Source organism: Dermacentor silvarum, chromosome 5 (genome assembly GCF_013339745.2).
Source record: "Dermacentor silvarum isolate Dsil-2018 chromosome 5, BIME_Dsil_1.4, whole genome shotgun sequence".
NCBI lineage: Eukaryota > Metazoa > Arthropoda > Arachnida > Ixodida > Ixodidae > Dermacentor > Dermacentor silvarum.
The window spans coordinates 80,719,383-80,745,907 of record NC_051158.1 but is presented as its reverse complement, the minus strand read 5'-3'; the positions used below and the strand labels follow the sequence as shown (position 1 = coordinate 80,745,907).

General features: G+C 47.4%; 1 protein-coding gene across 2 annotated transcripts in view; it reads left to right on the top strand.

Moving 5' to 3' along the window:
• LOC125945867 (multiple epidermal growth factor-like domains protein 6) overlaps positions 1 to 26,525 on the top strand; it is a 101,733-nt gene that overhangs the window by 70,636 nt on the left and 4,572 nt on the right. The window contains exons 1-3 of one of the 2 annotated variants that reach the window (XM_049668219.1): positions 6,354 to 6,461; positions 9,832 to 9,999; positions 21,284 to 21,445. In XM_049668219.1, the coding sequence (XP_049524176.1) occupies positions 6,394 to 6,461; positions 9,832 to 9,999; positions 21,284 to 21,445 (398 nt within the window). In that variant the 5' untranslated portion in view covers positions 6,354 to 6,393. Of the gene's footprint in view, positions 1 to 6,353; positions 6,462 to 9,831; positions 10,000 to 21,283; positions 21,446 to 26,525 lie in introns of those variants that run through there. The other variant, XM_049668218.1, reaches the window with a different exon arrangement.

Genomic DNA, 26,525 nt, shown 5'->3' with positions numbered 1-26,525 from the left:
TTATAAGCGCGTCTAATTTGGCCTTCTCGGCCCTGCTCCAATTAAGGTAAGGGGTTATATAGGTAATGTGGCTTAGGAAAAAGGCCTGGAAAGCTTTGATAAGATTGTCCTCCTTTAGCCCGCCTCTTCGGTTGGAGATGCGGGTGATCATTCGGGTGACGTTTCTAGCCTGACCAGAGAGCTCATTGAGATCTGTCGCGTTGCAACCCTTGGCGTCGATGAGCAGACCTATAATTTTGACCGAGTCTACCCTCGGTATTGGCTGTCCGTTTTTAGCTTTGATAACTATCGGAAGACTTTCCAGAGGCTCGAGGTTTCTGACTCCCTTCCTAGATTGTCTGTACAGCAAGAGTGCCGATTTGGACGGGGAGAGATCGAGCCCCGTGTCGGAGAGGAATCCCTCGATGGTTTCTAGCGCGTTCTGTAATGAGTGTTCAATTGTGGCCATTGATCCTGCAGGATCCCAGATCGAAATGTCATCCGCGTAAATGGCGTGTCCCACGTTCTGAATCTCGGCGAGGCGAGCGGAAAGCCTGTGCATAGCTATGTTGAACAGTAGCGGGGAGAGGACCAAGCCCTGCGGGGTACCACGTTTTCTCAGCTCGTATGGACCTCCCGAAACCGTTCCTAGCCTGATGTGCGCCTTGCGGTTTGCCAGAAAGGATTTGGTGAAGTCGTGAAAGTTCCTTCCCAGGTTAAGGGCAGAAATTTCTCGCAGTATGTGCCTGTGTTTGACCCTGTCGAAAGCTTTGGCGAGGTCCAGCGCGAGGATTGCCCTTACATCACGGGTCTTATTATCAAAAATAGCCCTCTTGAGAAGAAGCATAGCGTCCTGTGTTGATAGGAACTGTCTGAACCCAACTAGGTTGTGCCTAAAGAGTTCCCTGCTCTCAATATGTGCAACGATTCTGTTGTGGATCGCGTGTTCCGCGGCCTTGGCGATGCAGGACGTAAAAGAGATGGGCCTCAAATTGTCGATGTGCGGTGGCTTACCCGGCTTAGGGATGAGTACTACTTTGGCGGTGCGCCATTCTTCTGGGACTTGGCAGGAATTCCATACCCGGTTGATCTCGTCTTAAGTGTTTCGATGGCCCTGTCATCCAGGTTCCTAAGGAGCTTATTCGTGACTTCGTCGGGCCCCAGCGCCGATTTGGTGTTAAGGTTGTACAGGACGTGTCTGATTTCGGACGTCTCAAATGGCTCGTCCAGATCTGGCGCCGGATGGCCTTCGTAAACAATTTCCTCGCCCCGGCGGTCCGAACCGTGGGCCAGGGGGAGGTATGTGTGAGCTAGGTTTTCGGTTACCTCCTTCTCTGTGAGGCCTATCGAGAATTGTTTTTTTTACGAGTCTATCCGACGCGAGATTGAGTGTGCTCCTAGATTGCTTATCGCTGTTAAGGAGAATCTTAAGCAGGCTCCATTTACTTCCCCTTCGCATGCGACCGTCTGTTTCTGCACTTGTTTCATCCCATTGCTGTCTGGCGATTTGGGATGAGTAGGACTCGATTTCCCTATTGAGGCGCGCGATTCTCGCCCTGAGTCTGCGGTGGAGTCTACAGGTCCTCCACCTTTCCAAGAGGGCATTCGTTGCCTCCAGGAGATGGGCAAGCTTCGAATCCATTTTAGGTGCCTCTATGTCTGTAGTGATTTCTTTGGTCGCCTGTGTTACCGCGATGTTAAGATTTTGTACCAGTTCTGTATAGGTTTCGCTTAGTGGGGCCGTTTCGCCTCTGATTTTGCGGAACAGGTCCCAGTCCACGTACGTGTACTCCCTGGGTGGTTTGGGGCTTACGCACACTAGGAGTTCTAGAATACGGTGATCGCTGCCCAGGTCCTCTTGGAGGTTGTCCCACGTGCCTTCTGCGCCTCGGAGGAAAGTGAGGTCGGGTGTCGTATCACGACTGACCGAATTGCCGATTCTTGTAGAGAGCCTGGGATCTGTAATCAACGTTAATCCGAGCTCCGCGGCGGTGTTAGCTAGGTTCGTGCCCTTGGTGCTTGAGTAACCATATCCCCATTCCGTGTTGGGGGCGTTAAAGTCTCCCGCGACTATCAGGGATGCGTCTTTCGCCGTGCGTACCGCGGCGACCAGAAGCGCCCTGAAATCCCTTCCTCTATCCGCTGGGGAACTGTATACGTTAAGAATAAATACGCTCGCGTTGCTTGTTCTGCTCGGTATGATTTCCAACAGTCTGCGAACAAGTAGTGTAGGTTTCTTACAACACAGCATAAAAACGCGCCGCGCCAAACCAATAAGGATATTCACTAGAAAACCACCGCGGAAGATTATTCCTTTCGTCCTATGGCGGTTTTGATATGGATAGCACTTGTTTCTTCATAACGACTGCAGAAAAAGTGTGCTTACCTCTCGCCCGCTGGGAAACGGAAAAATTTCGCCCTGCTCTTCCTACCCGAGTGGCCACAGCCAGTCTGCTATGTGGTGGGGCAACCAGCGAAGCTGCTTAGTACACGACACAGAGGTGACACAGAATGGCGAGGCCGCGTATAGTCCGGATTCCCCAGGAGCACCGCGTCTACGAAGAGTGACGGCAGGAATAGAGAAGAGAATGCGCACTACGCGCGGCCTCCCCATCACGACGAGAGAGGACAAGTTAAATTCAAAATGGAGAACGGCACCTTGTTTTACAGACACGCGCGACGGTGCCGCCGCCTCGGGAAAGTGGCAGGAAACTAGGCACACAAGCGGTTGGAACGCCGACAAAGAGAGGGCAATGCGAACATAGACATGGCTGACGCGGGTCGGCCTTTTGGGCCAAGATTCGATTGTTGTTACCCTTGTTCCTGGGACCTCTTTGGGTCCCAGGTGAGACAAGGGTAGTTAAAGGGCGCGTTACAGGTCCCGGAGACCACTACCTGGAGTTCGCGGGAGTATGTGCCACTGCGCGAGGACCCTTTCCACACTATCACCAGGATCGGCCCACATTTTTGTACATGCACACGAAAAATGCACACAAGCCTAGCCATAAACAGCCTCGCTGTGTCTTGAAAGCGCCAGGAGCAGACAACCAAAGTATACGTGGCAGCCGAAGCGATAAGAGCGAAAGCACCGCCCGTTGGCGCAACAAACGAAGCGACTAAATAAAGATATAGGACGTCGTGAAAGAAAATAGCCGGAAACACATTCTATTTCTATACATAATAGCAACACTTTATTGCTATGTAGGTAGAAAAAAATAGAGCAACATATGCAAAATTTGCTTAATTTTCCTTTGGCTACCAGTATAATGGCGATGCTTTATTGCCAACACCGAAACTAGCCCCACTATCCACCCACTGCGTGAAACCCCCTTATTTTTTAATTATTAATAATTATGGCGTTTCTTGCTTAAAATGCACAATTTATTTGTGCGTGTTTCGTATTAAGACAAAACTCCAAACCACTAGGAACTCATATCCGATGATCCAAATCCTGTATTACATGGACATCTTGCTGTCTACCTAGCAAATATCTCTTTTTTAAGTAATATCCACATAAAATATGCCCCGCTACGTTTAGTGGCACGAGCTGGTTCACTACACCTTTCTTTTCTAATTCTTTTTCAAGCCTCAGTCAACATAACTTATGTCCACCCATCGCATCGGGTTATTTCTGGGTTATACATATTAGTGTATGTACGTCTATCCAGTATCATCCAGCACCGCCTTTGGCCATAAGACATGATCACAACTTCTGGCGGCTCATAGAACAGAATTTCTTAGAGCGACATTCTAACAAATGATGCACATAAATAGGTATACCTTATGCCAATTTTGGCATAAGAGCTGAGAAGTATCGTCTCACACACTGATGACAGCTTTACAACATGATCATGCTTTGATGATTGCATGACGACAGCGTTACAACATGCATCAGTACTACCTCTGTCTCACTGATGCAGAAGGAACCAGCAGTAGAAACTAAATTTCCTATCACAATCGCACTAGCTACTTGGTCTATCGCAATCAACATTAGTCTGTGTGCGTATGTGGGGGGAGGGGGGGGGGGGTGGCTCTGGGGGTGCGCATGCTCGCCTGGTTTTTCTTGGAGGCGGGGATTTTCAATACAGCAGTTTGTAGTTGAGTCGTTGCGTGTGCCACGTCTCTTTTCTGTCCTTCCTCTTTTGACTTGTTTCAATTCTCAAGAACATGTACCAACTGACATCTGACAACTCAGATCGCAGCTCTACTGCAATGATCGGAAGCGTGCACTGCTGCAGAATTTATTGGAAGTTTCACGATGTATATGCTAATATACACATTTTTTCTATCATGAAAAGAAAACAGCGGTCGCTGTCACGTGAAGCTCTGCAGTGACATAGTTCCCTCGAAATGTTTGGGGTTGCTTACCCAATAACAGATTTCGACATAATGCCGAGTATATGGCTGACCGATCACAGTCATCGATTTCTGTCGGAATTCATTGCGTCTTCAAGCAAAATTCCTTTACATTTTGGCTGTTTCTATCACAAAGCATGTTAATTTTTCAGAACTATGACCCAAATTCGAAACCTTTTGCAAGCGTTTGAAGCTTTACTTTACGTCAGTGTTAACAACTAAAGTTACTTTTTTCTTCTTTCCTACTCATATGAGCTTGAAGTACGCTTGCAGTTTCTTCTTGTAACGGCTGAAGTCAAATTTCAAGGCTAGAATGGTAGTGTGAGGATGTGTGCTTTTGTTTCTAAGCAGTTATAGCCCGATGTGCTTTGAAACAGCGCCTTAGCTATGGCTTGTACAAGTTTTCTCGGGACAAAGGGAACTGCTTTAACATGCAGTATTGTGAGACAGGCTGTCCGACTATCAGACGCCCATCGCCAGGCTTTATTACTGTGTAGCTCATTAACAACGTGAATAATAAAAAGAACATAAAAGTCATTAAAGCCAGTCGCTATGCTTCTCATAAACTAAATTAGGGATACAGTCAAAATTTAACTGGATACGTATTGGACTAACCATGAAATGCTTTCCAGCGTGCGTGTACTTGTACCTTTTACTTAATCTCATCTTTCCAGATATTGTTTATGGTGAGCGCTATTCATAAACACGCTTCATGTGCACGACTCAATATTACGTTGGCTCGAAAATGGTTGTCGACATCTTCACATGTATCTGTTGCATGTCAGTTCATTACTGTACCACTGATAGTGGCAACGAGAACAAGGATTTTTGCCATGCATCTGTTCAGAGTTGAAGGCAGCACATTGCGGTTTAAATGAAGAAGCCGCGATCATTCCTGCGCTCACGAGGGCTACAGTGCTTACAGACTGAGATGGTATCTCTCAACATGCCGCAGTTATGTTCATGTCTTGCTTTGAGAAAAAAAAACTTGGAAGCCTGCTATAATTTACCGTACTATGCATAGGCGCAACGAGAACAGCGTTAAAGGGGGTATTTCCTCGGCATGTAGAGGAAAATAGAAACCACCGGAGTCTCCAGCTATGTTGAGAAGAATTATCTCAGTCTGGTCGCGCGGATAGGGATATTCAAGGTGAGTAGGAAATGCGTGCTGTTCTTTTGCGTGGAGCAACCTTCTTTTTTTTAGCAATGGCTGGGGTCGTCTCCATTTTGAAAGCATCCTAGTTATAAATCATGCCGTAATGAAGAAGGTCACATTCATTCTTCCTTTTGCTCACTGCATGCCAATGTCATGAGAGTCATTTCATGAAACTTACCTGCAGTAAATGGAAACATAAAATGCTCCTTCTCCACTCTGCGCCAATTTTAAAATGTAATTCTCCGAACGTCGGTGGCTCCTGCTTTAAATTTACTGGTCTGTAGCGTCTTTTTCCTCTGCGTACACATTTGCGCGGAAATCCCTGCCATCAATAAGCATGACAATTACAGCTCTAACAACCATCATACTCATCATGCATAACCAAGTGCGAGCAAGGCCAAGTAGACGACTATGCGCGCCCAACCATCTACCTAACAGACTATTTTTCCAATTATAAGCCAATATAAATAAATTAAATTATGAGGTTTTACGTGCCAAAATCACGACCTGATTATGAGGCACGCCGTAGTGGGAGACTCCGGAATAATTTGGACCACCTCGACTTCTTTAACATACACCTAAATCTCAGTACACGTGTGTTTTCGCGTTTCGCCCCCTTCGAAATGCGGCCGCCGTGGCTGGGATTCGATCCCGCGACATTGTGCTTATAGCAGCCAAACACTATAGCCACTAAGCAACCACGGCAGGTAATCATAAGTCGTCATTTATGAAATGTGGTGCTCTAGAACAGCTACCTTATCACGCCTGTCCCGAGTGCATCTTAAGAGTGGCGGTCGTTATTTACAGGTGATCGGAAAGCATCCTGCGTACGGTGTTTCTGCAAGGCTGACAAATCAAATTGTGAACTGGAAAACGGCAGGTGCACGTGCAAACACGACCGAATGTACTTGAACAACAGCACCCGTTGCGCCCACCGCCATGAGGACTGCGGCATGCGTACCCTTAGAACGTAAGCGCTGTCTCTTGAATACGGCAGTTGCCTGTGCAAACGTTTTCCTTTATTGCAGTAACCGTGCTGTCGTCTCTTTGCGCGTCTGGTCGCGTTTTCGTTACTAAAAACGTGCGTTCTTTCCTATACACGGTTTGCGGCAATGTAAGAGCACTCCTGCGCACAAACGAGCACTCCTGGAAGACGTCCTACATTCTTATCGGCATGAGTTTCACTTCGGAAAGAGAAAGCAAAGATATCTTATTTACAATAGCCGAAATACAAAATAGATCGCTGAAGGTTAAATTTGACTTGTTCGGCTTTTCTCAGCTGAGTTGGGCAGTTGCAAAAGCAACGCACGTCGAAGCTGCGCTGTCCAGTGTCTGCTCCAAGCATAGATAGGCAAACTCACTTATGAGTCAACTCCGTCAGGCTCACTTCGACTCAAACTGATCCGTGAGTCTGAGGGTGAATCAGTCGGCTTCGTAGAATGTTGGTCGCCTAGCTCTCTTCCATACGTTTCGATGCCCCAGCAAGGTATCCGTTCAACTCGTCCGAAACTTTATATTTGTGCGACTGTCAGCAAACTGGGCTTGAGGCGTCGTCCGGCATGAAAGTCTGTTACACTACGACGACTCATAGTCATCATTTGCGTCGTTGTGCTCCTAGTGTCAGAATGTCACTCTCAGTAACAGAGTGGGCCGAATGATGGAGTCGGTGTCCCGTCGATTTCGTTTCGATATTTGTGTCGTGTTGGCTTAGTATGGCCACACGTAAACTGAATATCGTTGTGAGCAGTCGGAACTTCTACTGAATTGACAACCAATGATTCAGTACCACAACGCCAACACGTCACAAAAAATTTGCGCCTTTGTGTATGCGTGCCTTTAGATAATAAAAGAAACTCACAAGACGATTGCAATTACAGCTTTCTTTTGTTACTTGCTGAATTCTTGTACACTTTCTGAAAAGTTCGAGGGTGATTGTGTTTAAGTTATTGCTGTGAATGCCAATGCGGGGGCCTGAGGCCTTGTCAAGTTGTCGAAATGACAGCTTTTTGCGCACGCCCTTTCGTGTTATTACACTGCATTGACGCGAAAATAAGCATCACTGTCATGCTTAAGCGTAAGCTGTGGGGCGGGATAGGTGTTTTCGTTCTCTATTTTAAGCTCGCCGAAGTCCTTGGCGGTGTGAAAATCCTATTTTCTTCATGACGTTTCATTGCAAAGTAAGTTTTATAGTGATCTGGCTGAAAGAACAATGCTCCTAACCGATTCTGGGACTATCTCGGCTGGAGCGAGTCCTCGTCCACGGCGCTCCCCGACGAAGTGATGTGAAACACCATCTCGTTAGCGGGACGCGGTGACAAAATGGCGGGAAAGGCGAGGGGTGACCGCGATGGGGAGTCGGGGACACATTTCTTCAATGCTGTCACGTTGCAACGACGCAGAAGAAGACAGTCATAAAATTGGGAATCGTGAAGCTAACTTTTTTATTGGGCGGACCTTGCCCATAAAAGCTAGTGACACTCAAAGCAAAACGATAGCGGCGAGCACAGTCGCCGATCATTGAAATCTCATCTGTGAATTAGATGAGTCGGCTATTGATGCATGACTCAATGAATCCTCCTGCGTAATCGCTCGTTGCCGCGTAAGGTCAAAGAATGTACACCAGTATTCCCGTCGCGCGCAGAGTTTGATTTCACAAAGCTCGGTAGTAACATGGTCAAAAGATAAAAAACATCGATAACAGTCGTGAAACTTCCCATACAGAACCTTTAACATTTGTTAGCCGGTGAATTGTCATCACCGGATGAAGGCAAACAAGTACGCGCGTCAGTACTGCGGGAGGGACATCGGTGGGTTAAGGTGTCGGTGCTGAAGATGATAATTATTTATTGCCATCACCACTGAAACAGGGCGGTGACAGATAGTCACATACCCTCTTCAGCTAATCAGTTATGGTAGGCATGCTTTTCAGTTTAGCATTTTCTCTGCATCTGCTTAATCTTTTTTTCTCGCCTTTAAAACTTCTATATATCTCTTGTACCGTTACCAAAACCTGTAACTGATCCGGTCCTATCGATTTATTGACTGCTTTTCTTTCATCCAGAATTTACCCCTATTTTGCTTATCTAGACTGAACATCGGTTAATGCCTCCATCTACATCAACTCCTAGCGCTTCTGAAAGCTGTACGTTACGTACGGGTCTCGCTTGGTGAATGCCTTCGACTTCCATACGGATGAGCTGAGTTGTCGCCAGCTTTTTGCTGCAGCAGATGCGTGCCTCATTCTGCTGGGAATATTTGCCACGGTGTGTTTTTTGCCTTTAGGTTGCCAGCTTTAGCGTGAAATAGCAAGGCATTACCCTTTGTGTTATCGTGTAGATTTTCTCTTCTAATTTCCTACTCGCCATTATTGCAAATCTTCGGGGTTTTATTTCTGTTGTTTTCACCATCTGCATTATATTTACTATATCTCTGTCTATCGCTTTCTTTTTGCTGACTCCTGGTTATTTATTTAGACTTTCAGTTGCCCTGTACTTGTTTGCTAACTTTCTTGACCTCTCCCTTCATTCAGTGTCCATAGCGTAAGCGTGGCACCATGATGCGTGGAGGGCAACACCATCTGGTGATGATGAAGGGAACCGAGCTTTGCATCACGTGACCCAGCTCTCCTCTTCGATTGTGGGAGCGCACGCGATGCCACGTGTGCTTCCACCGAAGGAATTATTCTGGGTTCTGCAAGGCAGCCATGGCCAACCACAGGAAACTGAGACATGATCTCAGAAAAGCTAATACTTTAAGAATATTTTTACAATAACAAACCCCTACAGACGGTTACTCTGCCACGTGCATGAAATGCGACATTTGAAGAAAAGAACGGCAGCTTCAGGCTCGTAACGTATAAGTCGGCAATAAGAACTGACTTGAAAAGCTATTATTAGTCGACAGAGGAACAGAGCGAAAAGACGAAAGATAAAAACGGGAACTCACGCCAGCGCTGTTCCTCGCGTTCCCCTTCTTGTCATTCGTCTTTTCGCGCTGTTCCCCTGTCCAGTATGTACCAACTAGCCCAAGCCTCTACGTTGAAGCCATCATTACCCTGACCTTCCTTCTAGTCCAAACAGGGTGCCCCTTTCAATATCACCTTGCGCTTTTTCTGGAGAGCAGAAAGCGGTTCACACTTCTAGGTGGCAGTTGCCAGCTTGCTAAACTCCCTTTGTGCGCTTTTTTTTCTGTATTTAAAAAAAATTGCTTAAATATATATTTTGATATAGCAGGGATAACAAAGCAGGTAACCCCATCCTTGCATTTTGAAATCTCGAAAAGAACAAATGGACTGATTTTTCTTTTTTCTTTTTATTTTTTTTATTTTTTCGTTTTTCCAGAAGAGTCAAGCCGGGCTGTTTGCCTTGCCAATGTTCACGCGGCAGTGATCAGTGCGATTTGATTGGCAGTGAGTGCACGTGCCGAGATGGAGGTATATACTTCATGGGGAGTGCTAACCGTTGTGTTCGTGACATAGACGAGTGCAGGACGCTTTATTCTATCACAAGGTAAGGCTGTGTTCCGCTGATCGAAATTTTAATGTTGAGGCCCTAACTTCTGCGAGCATCGATAGCAGATATTTTGGGAAGGAATACAACAGGCGCCTTCAAGCTTGGTACCACCTATCTTTTGAATGGCTTAAACTTCGGATCATCATCTTCTGCTTTTACAGATCAAAAACGTGTATGGAATACAGTCAAATGCAGCTTGCTGCTTTGTCTATAATTTGCGCCTTTGGTAGCTTCCTAATTGTCTGAAATAATGGCAAAAATATCGTTGTACAGCAAATCTGTTGCAGCTAGTCCAGCGATAGGCTTGCGATGGCTGTGACTCAGCTCATCCATCAAAGCTACAATAAGACAGACTTCTACACGTTACAGGTAACCGTTTACAATAACAACTACCACTATCAAAAATGAATTGAATTGCAGTTAAAAATTACTGCTGCGTAGAAATACTAGAACAATTGTTAAAATGTCATCGTTTACTTTGCGTTTTGTCCCTCCCAAGTTTGATTATCATCGCACAAATGCAGTAAATCGACGAGCTACCCTGGCGCTTTCAGTACGTCAACAAAAGCTGCTTCAAAAGCCCTTAAAAAGCTGCTTACCTTCACCTATAAATGCTTTTCAATATGTTCGTTACTCAACTCGCTTCGTTACAAAGCGAAAAGCTTTATTTGGCTCTTCCGCCCATTTTCGTGGTGGTAAGATTTCCACCGCCGCCACGAATGCTGTGGAAAGGGATCGTGCTTTACGCGCATCCAAGTTGAAAGCAAACTTACTCACGCGTAGGGCACAGGCACAACAGTGTTATGTACATACCTGTACATGTACAGGCATTAACTGCAATGTATCGTGCCTGCCATTCGACACATTCTATATGAACAAAGCACATTTGATCCAACAGAACAGTAAATACTGGTATTTGAAGAACACTGACAACTGATTCTTCAAGACCCTATAGCAGTGCATGGCTGTGCAAATATGCTTTGCGAATGTGTTATGATGCAGATAAAGGATAATGAGGCGATAGGTATTTCCGATAGAGATACAAGATGCAAGGGGAATACTTGTACCAGACACGATACTTGCCATTTGTATATTAAGATAATTGGATACATCAGGTTATTCCTCACTACAGCTCAACTTTAACGGCCTGTGCAAATTTCCCTGGCAGGCCAGATGGGCAGCAAACCGCCATGAATACGCTTCGCAAACAGCAATAACTTTCACGCCCCTTTTATCAACGGTACTAGGCACTGCGTTGCAGTCCGTTCATAAAGCTCGTCTGTGTGAAATACTGCTTGCTACCTGTTTGCTAATACAATTTTGTAATTCTACCATAATATGCTTGAGGCTGTTATTTGCATATTATGAACCGAAAAGGCATGAACCAGAGCTACGACATTACCATTTTGAGAGACAATGCATCGCGCTATAATTTTTTTGTGTTTAGCCGTCAGTAAACGGCCAGTAAGTGCAGTTAACTAATTACTTAGATGCAGTAGCGGGTCTCAAGAACAAGGTTGACGACATGCCACCACAAATTTCCAACCGGATGCGCACAACATCATCCCCTTCATGAAATCGGCATAAAGCGTTTCCACTATTCCTTCAAGGGCGCGTAACTTTGAGTGAAGGTTGAAGTGCAAGATATACCAGAACGCGCCGCTTCTCGCAAAACGCATGTATGTTGATTTCACTTTGAGCCCATCGTCACATGCAGCAAAAGTAGATCATATAACAGCAGATAATGTTCCGTATAAGGAATTATGCCAACTATCACGAGCAGTGCTCAGCTTTTCGGTAAACGCTCGCAAACAGATGCCGGAGATATCGGCGAACGTCCGCATTTGGCAACATACTCGCATTGCGCATTGTCATAGGAAGGCGTAAGAAAAATATGAGTAAATGCTGTCAACATTCAAAAAACGTTGGCTCACAGTGTACACAGTGTACAAATGTGTACAAATATTACGTTAACGGATGCGCTGACAGTGGCAGAGAAAATGGTAGTAAACCTGAAATCCTATCTGGAGAGAAAGCACAGTGGATATCTTGGCGATGGAGAGGTGCAACTGAATTGAACAGCAAAGCATGAAATTAACTTTTACAGTTTTTATTATAATTCAAGATTATGTAATTCTTTGAGCGGGGAGGTTACGGGAAAAAATTTTCGAATAAACACGATTCAACTGTAGTTTATGGAAATAGCTAAGCAATTACTCCGCATGTTGCGCTACAGTGTCAAAGTATCATACAGAGGTAAATAAACAAATAGTTACTGTTTGCAAGGCGGTGATTTTTGAAAGATAGTAGAAAACCCTTATGCTTAAGCCATCAACGATGATTGTCAATCTAAACGAATAGCCTGAAAGAACGAACGAGTGGGCGAATGAGCGATATGCCGCCCTGCCTCATTTGTCGCTATCTAGCCTCATTCACGCGGACTTTTGTCGTTGGGTTGTTCGTTGTTATTCATCCACACATCCAGCGGGCTGCTGTGCTGAGGTAACAGGTTTAGAAAGCAACCATCGGACAAACTTGGCTCACTGTGTATATGGCAATGTGCCCATACGTGTGTACAATGTGTACATCCCAATGAAAGACTTGAACGCACCATACGATGAGCTTATAACTGTTTCTAGAAATCTAAAAAAGTTGACGCTGTAATTTTTACTGCGTAATGATAGCTGGACAATTTCACAAATAAAAGTTAAAGTGAACGTCTTAATACCACGAATTTAACGCCCATAACAGACACCCATGAGTGGCATAAAATCTTGTGCTCACAGGTGAGGGAGCTTCAGCGAGAGTCATTATCAAGTCGCGATCTCGGCGGCCTTAGAGCCGCCCGACACTAAGGCGCAATGAGGCGCATCACTCGAAGTCTACTAGGGACATGAAAGTTGTACTCTTGGGCTTTTCAGTTTTGCTATTGTGGATGAAATTCGCCGTAATATATGCTGCGCAGCAATGAACTTCTTTCACGCTGACATGGGTCACTGTAGATGCGGGATTGGGTAGGCACCACTGTTCAATAAAATGCTTTGACGCCGATTTGGAGCCCTGGATATGTACCACTCGGTCTGTGCTCGTCTTCAACGAACATCTTGGTGCGTGCTGCTCTTCAATGAGCGTCGTTGAAGCCAGCTTGGGTAACTAGAAGTGTGCCACTGAGAATGCGCCGCTCTACAATGACATAAAGGTCATTTAAATTTATTCCGCGTGAGGCGGAATCAAACTCATGTCAAGAAAGTTCATCATGGACAATAACCGGACGCTTTAGCAGGCTCCCCCACAAGTACACTGGTTATGCGCCACTTTTTAATGAATATCATTCACGCCAAACCTCTAGAGAGCTGCGCCATGAACGCACTGGGTATGCGCCGCAGTTCCACGAACATTTTGCCAAATTCGCTCACAGAGCGTGTGCCATTGGGTGTGTATCCAGAAAGGGAACAATTCTCGGCGTTCGCACACACCGGCGGGCCACGCATCTGCTCTCGGAGACCACGTGCGCACTTCTCGGCAGCGCATCTAGATGGCGCAATATGTCCAGAAAGAAGCGCGCAAGAAGAGTCCGGTTGCCACATGGCGGGTTTCTCAATGTTTGCATGCACCGACGCGCCACCCATTTCGCAGGCCAGGAACAGGCTTCGCGTCGGATTCACTAGATGACACGAAGTGGGCTTAGGGAAGCGCGAACGACTAAGCCTGGGGCGGTGTTCTGTAAGAGTCCAATTAGTGAACTGTCCATTTTGGCTGTCACTGATTGGCTGCTGCTTCACGTGCAGGCAGGTGCCAGCCAGTCTCCTTCCTGAACGTGAAGCAGCAGCCAATCAGCGACAGCCGAAATGGAAAGTCCACTAATTGGATTCCTACACAATACCGCCCCTGCTGCAGTACTTACTAATAGCGATACACAAATCGCTTCAAGGGTGGCAATACGCAGGGTCACCATCTTAATTCAGTTCTCAAACGTTACTATCAACAGACATCTTGAGCTTTGCCGAATCTTGGGGGATTGAAGAGTGGCACATACACACCAACCAAATTTGGTATGAAAACGATTCATTGAAGCGCACTTCATAACCAGCCGTACACCAGTGACCCAACCTGTCATGAACGAGTTTCAATGAAGACCGGCACATACCAAGAATCACATGCTCATTTACTCCGCTTAGCGTAGCAAAATTCGGCAGAACCCATTTCACGATGACTGTATAGATGATAATGCGTTCAGCATTGAATCAATGTTGCGACAGAACATGTTGCCACAGTGGAATCAAGTTATGCACGAGGCGTGTACTGCTGTGGGATTCCCATTTCACGCTTCCTTAAGAACACTCTGCACCATCTAGCATCATGGCCGGAATGCCTGCGCGTGACCTCTCAAATGCATGGCACGCCGTTGTGGGCAAACGCTGAGAAACGTGTCATGCGGCAACCGGGTTCCTCTCGCGCGCATCTTTATGGACACGCTGCACCATCTAATGGTGCTGCCGAGAAGTCAGTGTGTGGAATCCAAGGCGAGAAGTGTGGCGCCAGTGCCTGCGAACGCTGAGAATTGTTCCCTCCCTTGCCGCACACTCAGTGACACATATTCCGTGACCCAACTTGGTGAGAGGTTCATTGATGAGCGGCACACACCCAGTCCATTCAAGGCGCTGCTCGCTAAAGCGTTGGCGTGAAAAGCCCATAGTAAAGTGGCACATGACCAGTGCACTTGAGGGGCAGGCTGGTAAAGCGTTAGTTTGCTGTCCTTGAGGAACCTTTGTCACGTGGTTTCGATTCCCCTCAGCATCGAAGAAACTTACGAAATCTTATTTGTCTGTGTGGCGCGGCACATTACTAGTGTTACATGCCTAGTTACACAAGTTGGCGTCAAATATGTTCATTGAAGACCGGCACACACACCTGCTGGCACATAGCCAGTCACTCAAGTTGAAATTAAAGAGGTTTATGGAATAGTGGCGCAGACCGAGTGGCACATACGAAGTGCTTCAAGTCGACGTCAAATAGTTTCTTCGAACAGTGATGCCTGCTCAATCCCACACTTACAGTGACCCTTGTCGGCATGAAAGGGGTTCGTCGATGGGCATCACATATGTTGCATATCGCGGTATGACATACCCAGTGACTAAAAGTGGCCAAATTAAGGGGTTCGAACTTGGTTCCTTCAGCAAAGTATTCCGATGCTCTATCCATTGGACCATTGACTACCCAGTGGCGCAAGTTCGAGTGAAAGAGGCTAGATAGGGACATACTCACATACGAACAGAAAGAGACAAACCTAAAGTACACTGGGTATATATATATATATATATATATATATATATATATATATATAGAGAGAGAGAGAGAGAGAGAGAGAGAGAAACTTTCTTTGACAGGAAGAATTTTAAAGGAGCGGTTGTCGGAGCCCCTCAGTTCAGGGCCCCACTGGCCTCTGTCACCTGCCCTGACCTGGCTAATTTAGTACTTTTGTACTGCCAAGTCGGAACAGGCGAGCTGTGCCTCCCACTGCTCCATTGTGATATGGTTAGTTTGCCTATGAGGATGCTTAGTGCACTCCCAGGTTACCTGTATTAGGGTGGGTAAGCCACCGCACCGAGGGCACTTGGCCTTATAGCGAGTGGGATACATGGCGTTTAGCATTGTTAGATGAGGGAATACCCCGGTATGTTTTTTGCGTCAATCGGCGACCCCTTTCCCACTAAGTTGTGGGCGAGCTGGGTAAGTGCCCAAATAATGCGAAATTGTTTATAGCTGTGATATTCTGCTCTCAGTTAATTCAACAATTACCGTATTTTCTTCCCACAGCACTTGCGCTAAATGCACCTGTCCTCGCGGCCAGAAGAAGTGCTCTCGTCTCGGGAACAAGTGCGAATGCATCAATGGGAAATACTACATGCCTGATTCCGACGAATGCGTCCGAAATGACGAGGACTGCGTTTTCGCCAACCCCTTAATGTAAGACTCACGTTTAAATCTTGTCACAGGCGGGCAGTGATGTTGAATCTTTCATCGTGGATGGCAAATCAAAATATTCATCCTTTGTTTTACCCGGTGAATTCGCAAGATCCGATAATGTGTCATAGTGGCATAAAGGGAAGCTAACACTAATAATTTGGCGTATATTAAGAGATGATAAGGCCAAAAAGATGTAGATCAGATAGTGTTTTTCCTTGAGAGGAAAAATACAGTAGGAAGAGCCTTAACAATGATAAATCCTTCCGGGACTGTCGCTTATTGCGTGGCAGACTGACTGAAGTGAAACACCACAGTTTATTTCTGATGCCTTTTTTTAATAGTGAACAACCTCTGGGCAGAGACGCTGTGGTTTAGACGCTAAAGCTTTGCTAAAGTGTAACACCGCGGGAATTGTATAGAACAAAATAGAAAAATGTGAGAGCTGCATGAACGAGCCTCAAAACAAAGGGTAAGAACTGCCAACTGTGGGCGTTTCTTGCTACCGCTTGTGGGGAAGAGCTAGGGTCATCAGTCAGGGTTTAACTCTAGAGTTTTACGTGCCAAAACCATTATTTGATTATGAGGCACGCCGTAGTGGGGGAACCCAAAATTATTTAGACCACCAGGGGATCTTTAACGTGCCCCCAATGCACGAGACATGGGGATTTTTGCATTTCGCCCCCATCGAAATGCGGCCGCCGCGGCTGGGATTTGATCCCGCGACCTCGTGCTTAGTAGCACAACACCATAGCTGCTAATTAAGCCACCGCGGTGGGTCATCAGTCAACAACCCACCGGCTTGCTGAATGTAAAAAAAACGTATTCCATTTACCTTGCACAGAGATTTAAAAAAAAACACGAATTGTCCTACGCGAATTTTAAAAAAAAGTTGCAGTGGCTTAGCTCGGCTATGCCAGGATATACGTAGCGTTAGCAAAGGTTCAGCTGATTATTCTTAGCTTTCCTGGTTGTCTAGATTGTCAAGGATTGGTAACGCTAAAGAGTGGAATCTTCTGCTTAACGAGAAAGTTCTTGCACGTTGTACAAACCCGCGCCACGGTTTCAGCCCACTGAGGCGCCGCCGCTAAACTCAACGTTTCACGCATGGCACTACTTACCGGCGTCAAGTCTTTCATGTGCCATAGTCTTTCGCACACGTCGCACCCATATCCAAATGGATTGTTTACGAAGTCCGTCTGGAAGGTCCGAGTCGCACTGGCGCTTTCGCTGAGTTTCACAGTATATTCAGTCGATCGGCGAGCCTTGACGTCATCGACGGCGTTTTGTTGTTACTGCAGGGGTGGTCGGGCACATCGCTCAGCCTCCTGGCGACGCCGCTTTGCTAGACGTTCGTCCCTTTGCTCCAGTGTCTCCGCAGCACGTTTAGCCTTCTTCTGTTCATTCCTCCTACGCTCAACCGCTAATTGCCAGGCAACTACTTCGGGATCCGATGAGCCAAGCTTCTCCGTTCTTCTGCGCTGTTGAGCAGCATTTGCGCTCCCCTTCTCCATGGCTATACCACACTGGCAAACGCCAGTCAGAAGCGCAGCGGCTCCAGCGCAGTGTCAGACGGCGACTGCACAGCGAGCGCGCGCCGGCGCCAGTGCGTCTACCACGGCTACGACGTCACTCCTCTGGAATGCGCAGACCGGCGGCGGTGAGTCGCGCGCGGAGGCGGCGGAGTGCGCGAGAGGTGCCGGCTCCGGTGGCTCCGGTGCGCAAGCCGTGTGACATCACTGATCCTTGCGCATGTGCAGCACGGCTCTTGATGTGCCGCGCGAAACGGGCTTGGCTAGGCCAGTGTAGCTAACGCTACAAAATTGAATTATGGGGTTCTACATGCCAAAACCACTATCTGATTATGAGGCAATCCGTAGTGGTGGACTCCTGATTAATTTAGACCACCTTGGGTACTTTAACGTGCACCTAAATCTATGCACACGGGTGCTTTTCTGCATTTCGCACCCATCGAATTAGATCAAGTAAATATGGTTCGGAGCCCAGTTAAGTCATGGTCAGTAATATCTGTATTTCCAGGTGTGAACAAGTTACGTATACATAGTTATCTGTCATTTAAATTGTCCCTCTAATTCTCAATATGTCAATACGCAGTCGTAGATAATCGTAAGAGACTTCGAAATGGTATGTTTCGAGTAAGCTACTAATCGCGTCATAATTTTTTTCGGACGGAGAGAAAGCATGCGATAAATTAAATGTCAGGCTACTACGACCACGCGGGCACGAGGTAGCAGTGCCGTCAAACAACGTCTGTGGGAAAGAATGCTGCTCTTCTCAGGCGTGCCGTTAAGGGCAGCGTCTGGCGCTGAGCCGTGCTCCCTCAAGGGCTGCAGAAGATAGCGCCAACCTTTCCCTTTCCCTCAAGAACCACTTACCTAAGGGCAGCGCGTTTGCTTCAAAACGCAATCATCGCCGGGATCTTCAGACGCGTTGTTAGAGGAACACTAGTGCTGTGATCGTCACCGCTCAGCCACGGCCGCTTGATAAAAAAAAAGTTGTCGCAGTTTCACCTGAAAGGCGAAGCATCAATTGCGATAGCAAATTTGAAGAGAGCTATACGGAGTAATGATAGCAGCTTTATCAGCTGTATAAACTTGGACATGCAGCAGCACCGGCAACACGCAGAACTGTTGTCGACGCCGTCGGCGTTTTGCCCGCGTTCGCTCAAAATGCGTGCGGCGTTGGTGACTGTTGCCGGAGCCTCTGATATAAATAGGCACTTGGTGCAACAGCTAAACGTCGCCTCCCTTCCCTACCCCTCCCCCCCACGGCCTTTCGTGCGTCGGAAGAAGGCACGTTTGCTCTACATATATGGTGATTGTAGAGGAGGAAAGAGACGCCTACTTCTGCAGCCCTTAAGGGAGCACAGCGCAGAACGCGCGTTTGTTCTCCGCCGTGCGTTCACTCCCCGTGAAAGCGCGCGTCCCTCGCGCCCTTTCACTCGCACATACAGCGTTCGGCGCGCGGCGACGATTTCATCTCCATTGACGTCATACGGAACCTCACGGCGACGGCGGCGGCGACGGCGACGGCGACGCCGACGGCAGAAATCTGCTTTTGAGTGTCCATATAATTGCTATCGCAATAAAAAAAAATGTCACAGTTTCGCCCTAAGGGCGAAGCAATGAATGCGATAGCAACACAGCAATGTCATACGAAGTAAGGTGAGCGGCTTTGGTAGCAACAACACGCAGAACTGTTGTCGACGCCATCGGCGTTTTGCCCGCGTTAGCTCAAAATGCGTGCGGCGTTGGTGACTGTTGCTGGAGCCTCTGATATAAATAGGCACTTGGTGCCGCAGCTAAACGTCGCCTCCCTTCCCTCCCCCTCCCCCACGGCCTCTCGCGCGTCCGAAGAAGGCGCGTTTGCTCTACATATATGGTGATTGTAAAGGAGAAAAGAGACGCCTACTTCTGCAGCCCTTAAGCGAGCACGGCGCAGAACGCGCGTTTGTTCTCCGCCGTGCGTTCACTCCCCGTGAAAGACGCGCCCCTCGCGCCCTTTCACTCGCACATACAGCGTTCGGCGCGCGGCGACGATTTCATCTCCAAATGACGTCATACGGAACCTCACGGCGACGGCGACGGCGACGGCGACGGCGACGGCAACGCCGACGGCGACGGCGACGCCGACGGCAGAAATCTGCTTTTGAGTGTCCATATAATTGCTATCGCAATAAAAAAAAGGTGCGGCCTGCCGCGTCGGGAGCGTTGCAATGGGATCGAATGTGAGAGCCGTAGTTGCATTGTCGGCCGCTTCGCTGGGCGGCCGAACGGCGCTAGTCATCGGCGATGGAACGCGCCGTCGGCTGTCACGCGCGACGGCGTTCCAAGCGCGTTCCTGGTGCATTTGCTATGCCGATACAAGACAACAGCCCCCGACGTGTGGCGCCGCGGCGGATCACACCGTTTTCGATGCACTCGGCAGGGCGCACCTTTTCTTTATCCAGCGGCCGTGGCTCAGCCGTGTAACAAATGAACAGCTTCCTTCCCAATAAAATGGTTTTATGGCGCTGCCGTAATGCAATGTGCATGCAAAAAGCATGCAATGTGTGCCGCACTGGAAGGATCCTATTTTAGTGTATTTTCTGATTATCTACAGTTCCGTAAGTATCATCTCACTTCGCTCTTCGCGTTCTGCACCATGGGCGTCACATGGCACAGCTGAGCAACAGCAGGCAGTGGTAATCGCGGCATGAGCAGGTGGGTGAACCTGCCAACAAGGCTGGTTCAAGTCGCCTCCCGCATATTTAGCTATTTCGCGCGAGAACACTCTAATGTGTTCATACGTGTCCAAAAAGAAACATCGCTTTAGACGACTATTGCACAGGAGAGTGCTTAGTGCACATGAGAGTACTTCTGCCGGTCTCGCTGATTATCGCCGCTTAAAGGTGCTAATACGACACGTGATGAACGCTCGCGCCATATAGCTAAAAATTGCGGAGGCTAAAGTGTCATGCCTGTTCAAACGTAAGCGAAGGTAAGAAACTGCGCCACCTCATGCGTAGAGCAAAGTGTCATGGCGACATGGAAGCATTCAAGTAGCGCGATCTTAAATTGTGTCATTGTATATTGTGAGCCACTTACCATGGCAGAGTTCAGCAACAACAAGCAGTGTTAATCATGGCGCGAGCAGCCGGGTGTATACCTACCATCAAGAAAGGCACACGAGGCAACCGCGCTGGGCGGACGAAGAACACGTGAAGGTAGAACGGCGTGTCGAGGACAGTTGGACGCCACGGAAGAACACGGCTGACTTCTACTACGCTAGAATAGTGACTCTTGAGTTGTGGGAAGAAGTCCGCCCTTAATAAATAGTTATGTTTTATTGATTAGTGTATATAAAGGTCGCTGCAATATATATTCAAACAAGTTTGTCTGCAGATATACAGGTAGATGTGGCTTTGATTTGGACAAGGACCGAAGAAATTTTCAAGCATTTTTTTTTTCTTTGTCATTGAAGAGCGACATATACTCAGGGGTGCTACGCCATTTAATCATGTTTGTCACAGAATATGATCTTGAAAGAGCGTCGCATACTCAGTAGCACATACCCTGTGAACCAATTAAGTTGATCGAACGGTCACCTATGAAGTCACTTCCGTCCCTACAGCATCCCAATGATCTACTCATTAGACCACCAATTGACCCAAGTTGGCGTAATAGAGGCCACATACGGACAAACTGAGAGAGAAACAAACAAGAAATAAGTTGTGCGGAGTACCCAAAGACTGCTCTTACAACTGAAATGTTCTGCTCACGGTTTATTCAACCATTCCCGCATTTTCTTCCCACAGATATGGCCACAGCACTTGTGCTAAATGCCTCTGTCCGCCCCGCCAGAAGAGGTGTCATCTCTTGGGCAACAAGTGTGACTGCATCGACGGGATATACTATATGCGTGGTTCCAAGAAATGTGTCCAAAATAGAGCTGACTGTATTTTCGGCAGCCCTACCAGGTAAGACTCACATTTAGGTCAGCGAAAAGTGCGGCACCGAAGTTGAATTTCTCGGCGTGTGTGGCAAATTTACCTTCTCAGACGAAGTTATTTTGCCTACTGTCCCATGACTTGGGTTTGTCGGTCGGTTCTCGTGGGGTAGATTCCACTGCACACAAAAAAAAAAGGAAAACGCGCCCGGTGCCGGGATCCGACCTCCGGCCCGGCAGCACAGCCACCCAGTGCTGTTTGCTATCACGTAAGTGGCTCCTACCCACTATGGGGAATTGGCCAAGAAATCAATGTCTTATTCGAATTTACAATTAAGCATAAATGTCCGGATATCTATGTACCTCGCGCTGTATAACGTACAGTTATCTGTTAAAATAACAACACTCAAGTCAGATCGAATGAATAATCATTATATTAAATTACTCGAAAAATCACCGCGCAAGCACTACTTACAGATTGTTGGCCAGCGAATCTGAAACGTGAAACACGGTTTACCACTGGGTTATTCCCGACGGTACATTAAAGTATTTCTCATTTATTGGTTGCGTCCTGCTGTTTCTTATGGAGGTTGCACACGCATCCGGCAAGGTAACTGACGGTATGCCCGCAGTCAGCTGTTGTCGCATTGCCGCTTGCAATTCTTCAAAAGTAGATTGCTTCAGAATTATATCTGTCCATCACGTAAGACAATGAATGACTCATACCCCCTTTAAGCAATGTCTCATACCCCCGTAAACTCGACCTCACCATTACGACGACAGAAGAGAAGTGAAATTCTACGCTGGAATGATGAGCGGCAACGAAGCCAGCTGTGGAAGAAGACGACGACACTCGAACCATTGCTGATGACGATAGTTTTTGCGTACAGGCGATGGACGGATGAATCGGCTAACCATATATAGCTTCGCTGTAAGAGGGGTGAGTAAGTGAGTAAACTCTTTATTGCAAATAAATAAATGAAAACCCTATGGTTGGGGCCCCTAATCCAGGACCCCATTGGCACGAGAGGCTCGCTTGCCGCCGGTTTCTAAAAGGATGGCACACAAAAAGCAAAACATAGTATTTAGCCGGGCACTCAGTTGAATTCTGTACAACATTTTTCGACGGCGGACAGCAGGATGTCCGTTTAGCGGCACACGTATTGAACGTTACAAAAAGTGCGGTTCAGAAGACTTCGGCGAATAACATGCATATACGAAAAGTATGCCCTAAGAATATGCCCAAAGTGTTAACGGACGACCAAAAATCGCGCCGATATGAAGCGTGCAGGAACTTTTCGACTTCCGTGAATGTTACCCCCCCTTATTAGACAGTGTCATCACCGATGACGAATCTTGGGTGTTTGAATATGACTCCGAAACAAAAAGGCAAAGAGCCGAGTGGCACACCTCGGCGTCCCTTCGCCCCAAAAAGGCCAAAACGAGCTAGACAAAGGTCAAGATCCTGCTCATTGTGTTCTTCGACAACAGGGGGCTCGTCCAACACATGATACAACCGTCAACGCTAATTTCTACGTGGAATTGCTCAAGAGAATCATAGGAAGGGTTCATCGCGTCCATCCTGACATCGCGGACGATTGAAAACTTAACCATGATAACGCTCCAGCTCACACCGCCTTCCGCGAATTTCAAATGGCGTGCGGTGAGTACCGTGCCGGTAACGTGGACTGGCCTTCGCCGCGACTCAGCGCTTCTCGGCTGCCCGCTGTTGCTACCGTGCCGGCCCGTGCTGATGCAAAGCGTGTCGCTATGGACCCTGAGTTGTGCGCACGTCTAGAAAGGCCAACACTGTCACAGTCTGTTCGCGCAGCTAATCAGACCGCTAAGCGCGACTGTGTTGGAACGTGACCAATTCGGCACTTGCGTTGCGGGCTGTAATTACCGAGTCGCAAGTGCGCTCAAGCGAGCAACACGACGAGGCAGAGCACGGAGCGCGCGTACCTGCTAGCAGACAAACCGGAAGTCGCATGTTCTTGTTCGACCAATGGACATCGTCACCGCCGATACATCACCAGATGCGCCCGGTACAGGTGACGCCGTCGCCACTGGTGGTTAGGCCACCTCGCATGCCGCAAACATTCCATGGCGACTCGTTAGGAGACGTCGATAACTGGCTGAATCAGTTCGTGAGAGAAACAAGCTTCAACAAATGGGATGAAAGAAGGAAGCTCCGCAACATATACTTCTCTTTGGAAGACTGTGCCGACGTGGTTCCAGAAACACGAGTCTTCTCTATCGTCTTGGGTGGAGTTTTGAAAGCAACTGCGGGCTACGTTCATCAAAACGCATCCCAAAGGCGGAAGAGAGAGAGAGAGAAGAGACTTTATTTGCACCCGTCAACTAGATGACGGGGTAGAGGCTTCAGCCTAAACCCACACTCATCCTCCCTAACCGTCGACCGGGATTCCTTGGGACGCGGCGGCGGTCAGGGCGAGACCGATGACTTGCCGTTGTGCATTTTCTTCTTCGTTGAGTAGCAAGGACTCCCAGGCGAAACAACGCTTCCAGCAAGGAACCCGAACACGAACTAGATTGCGGCAATGTATACATCGAGAACGGGTCATGCCTTTTCAAGCGTACTGATCCCAACATAAGCGAAGGCAACAAACTGTGCCATCTCATGCGTGGGGCAAAATTTTATGGCGACATGGCCACATTCAAGTAGCGCGATCTTCAACTGTGGCATTGTATACTGTGAGCGTCTTACCATGGCAGAGTTCAGCAACAGCAGGCAGTGTTAATCGCGGCGCGAGCAGCAGGGTGCACCTTCCAACAAGAAACGCGCACGAGGCAACCGCGCTGAGCTGGCGAAGAACACTTGAAGGTAGAACAGCGTTTTGAGGACAGTCGGACGCCACTAACGAGCACAACTGACTTCTACTACGCTGGAATAGTAACTCTTGAATTGTGGGAAGAAGTCCGCCCTTAATAATCAGCTATGTTTTATTGATCAGTGTCTCTCAAGGCCGCCACAATATATATGTATAGATATACATATATACATATATAGATATACAGACAAGTTCGTCTGCAGATGCATGGGTTTGATTTGGCCTAGTACGTAAGAAGTTTTAAAGCAGTTTTTTTTTTTTTCATTGAACAGCGGCCTATACTTAGGGTTGTTCGTTTTCGTGTTTTATATTTTTTTTTACTTCGGGGGTTAAAAAATCTGGTGCTATTCTTCAAGCTGACAATCGGGTTTTTTTGTGGAACTACTAAGAAATTCGGGTTTTTTGTGTGAATTTTACAATTAAGACACCAGGGGTTTTTTTTTCGTTTCTCTTTTATCGCAGGATATCACGAGCTTCGTAAAGCTGACGCGTTAAAATTACCACTCTGTTTCAAGCTGGTAACTGAGGGGACATCAGGGTTTTCTAGAAAATACTCTGAAGTTTGGCATTTGTTTGGAAATTAATAAGTAATAATAACAATATGTAGCATAGATAACTTCTAGAAAATGAAACATTTTATTCGCGAAAAGCTGGTCATCAGTTTTTTACTCATCCTTGCCAGCATTCATCGTCATCTGCATGCGCAACATGTCGGTCTCCATTCGAGACCTGCTCGATCCTTGAACGTATCTCAGCTGAGAGTAAGTTGTTTCGACATCTCAGCTTCCATTATTCAGACACAACACGGTGACACGTTGCGATCGTTGGGCGGTTGGTTGAGAGCCGTGTAGCGTCCACAGTGCTGCACACAGCTTGTGAAATAAAGTATATAGGTCATTGGAGTTCACTGGAGGTCCACAACATCTAAGTTCGTTGTCCCGAGGCAGGGTAGCTATTGCGCGTGTGCACACTTTAAACTGCGCGCAGCGTAAAAAAGGTTGGTATGTGGTTTAGCAATTCGGGGAGAAATCGGTTTTAACCCGATTCTCCCTAACATGGTCTGGGTGTAAAATTCGGGTAAAATCGTGTTTTACCCGAAAATGAACAACCCTACATATACTTAGTGGTACTTATAGCTGTTTAGTCAGCTTGCCACGGAATACGATCTTGAAAGAGCATCACATTCACTGTGGCCCATATACCCTGTTAACCAATTAAGTTAGTCGAGCGGTTGCCTGCGAAGTCAGTTTTGTAACCACAGCAGCCCCATGCTCTACTCATCAGACCACCAAGTCACCCAAATTGGCGTGAAAGGGGTCAAGTAGGGACCACGGAGTAAGATAAGACAGGAGCACCGACTCCGATCATCTGGAATGGACACATTCTGAAACGCCGGTTCCTGCTTCACAGCGTGTTCACCAGATGGCGCTACGAATGAAGAAAACTTCTGCAGCGGAGAGGCGGGCCCAACAAACCGAAGGAGCAAAGGCGCGGGGACTCTCTCGCGGCTCCTGCTTACCTATCTGTTTTGTCGCCTGCTCCGCGCACGCCCTGACGCCTGTATAGTGCGCATAGCTCTTGCGGTTCACGGAGTAACGTTAGCAGGAGAAACATCTCATGTATCACTTTATTTAATTTATTTTTACAGGCCAAATGCAGAGCATTTGTCACGTGGCCTACATGGAACTTTACAAGGCACAGGAACAGAGAATAAACAAATTGCGGAAACTAAGACGGAAAGAAAGACTATAGCGAATGGTAAGGCGATATAATGGCAGTTCTGGTAGTCTCGAGCAATGACAGACGACAGCGAAAAGAAGCTTTTATGCAAAAGCTGACGTTTATCACTCTTTTTATCTGAGCAAGCATCAAGTGCTATGATGCTTCGCTTGCTTCTGTCTTTCTCGCGGTGATTTTCGTGTCGCCCGGTTCTCTTGCGGGCAGAATCGCCACATTCTCACTAAACATAATAATTGGGAATTCCTGCCAGTGTTCCTGCTTATTATTTCACAAGAGAAGCTCTGATTATGTGTCTGCATAACTGGGGGAATCATCTCGAAGGCAAAGCTGAGAATTTACAGGGTAGCCAGCCGGTATTTACACTGGCTAACCTCCTTGTCTTTCTTTCCCTTTCTCTCTCTCTACATTACGGCATGTCTCTGGACAAGGAAAGGCACCTGCACTGTGTGTAGTTGAAGAGAAATTTAAATTGAGCTCCTCCCGTCCTTCCGAATTGGCGTCTTCTGGTTCCTCCTGGCA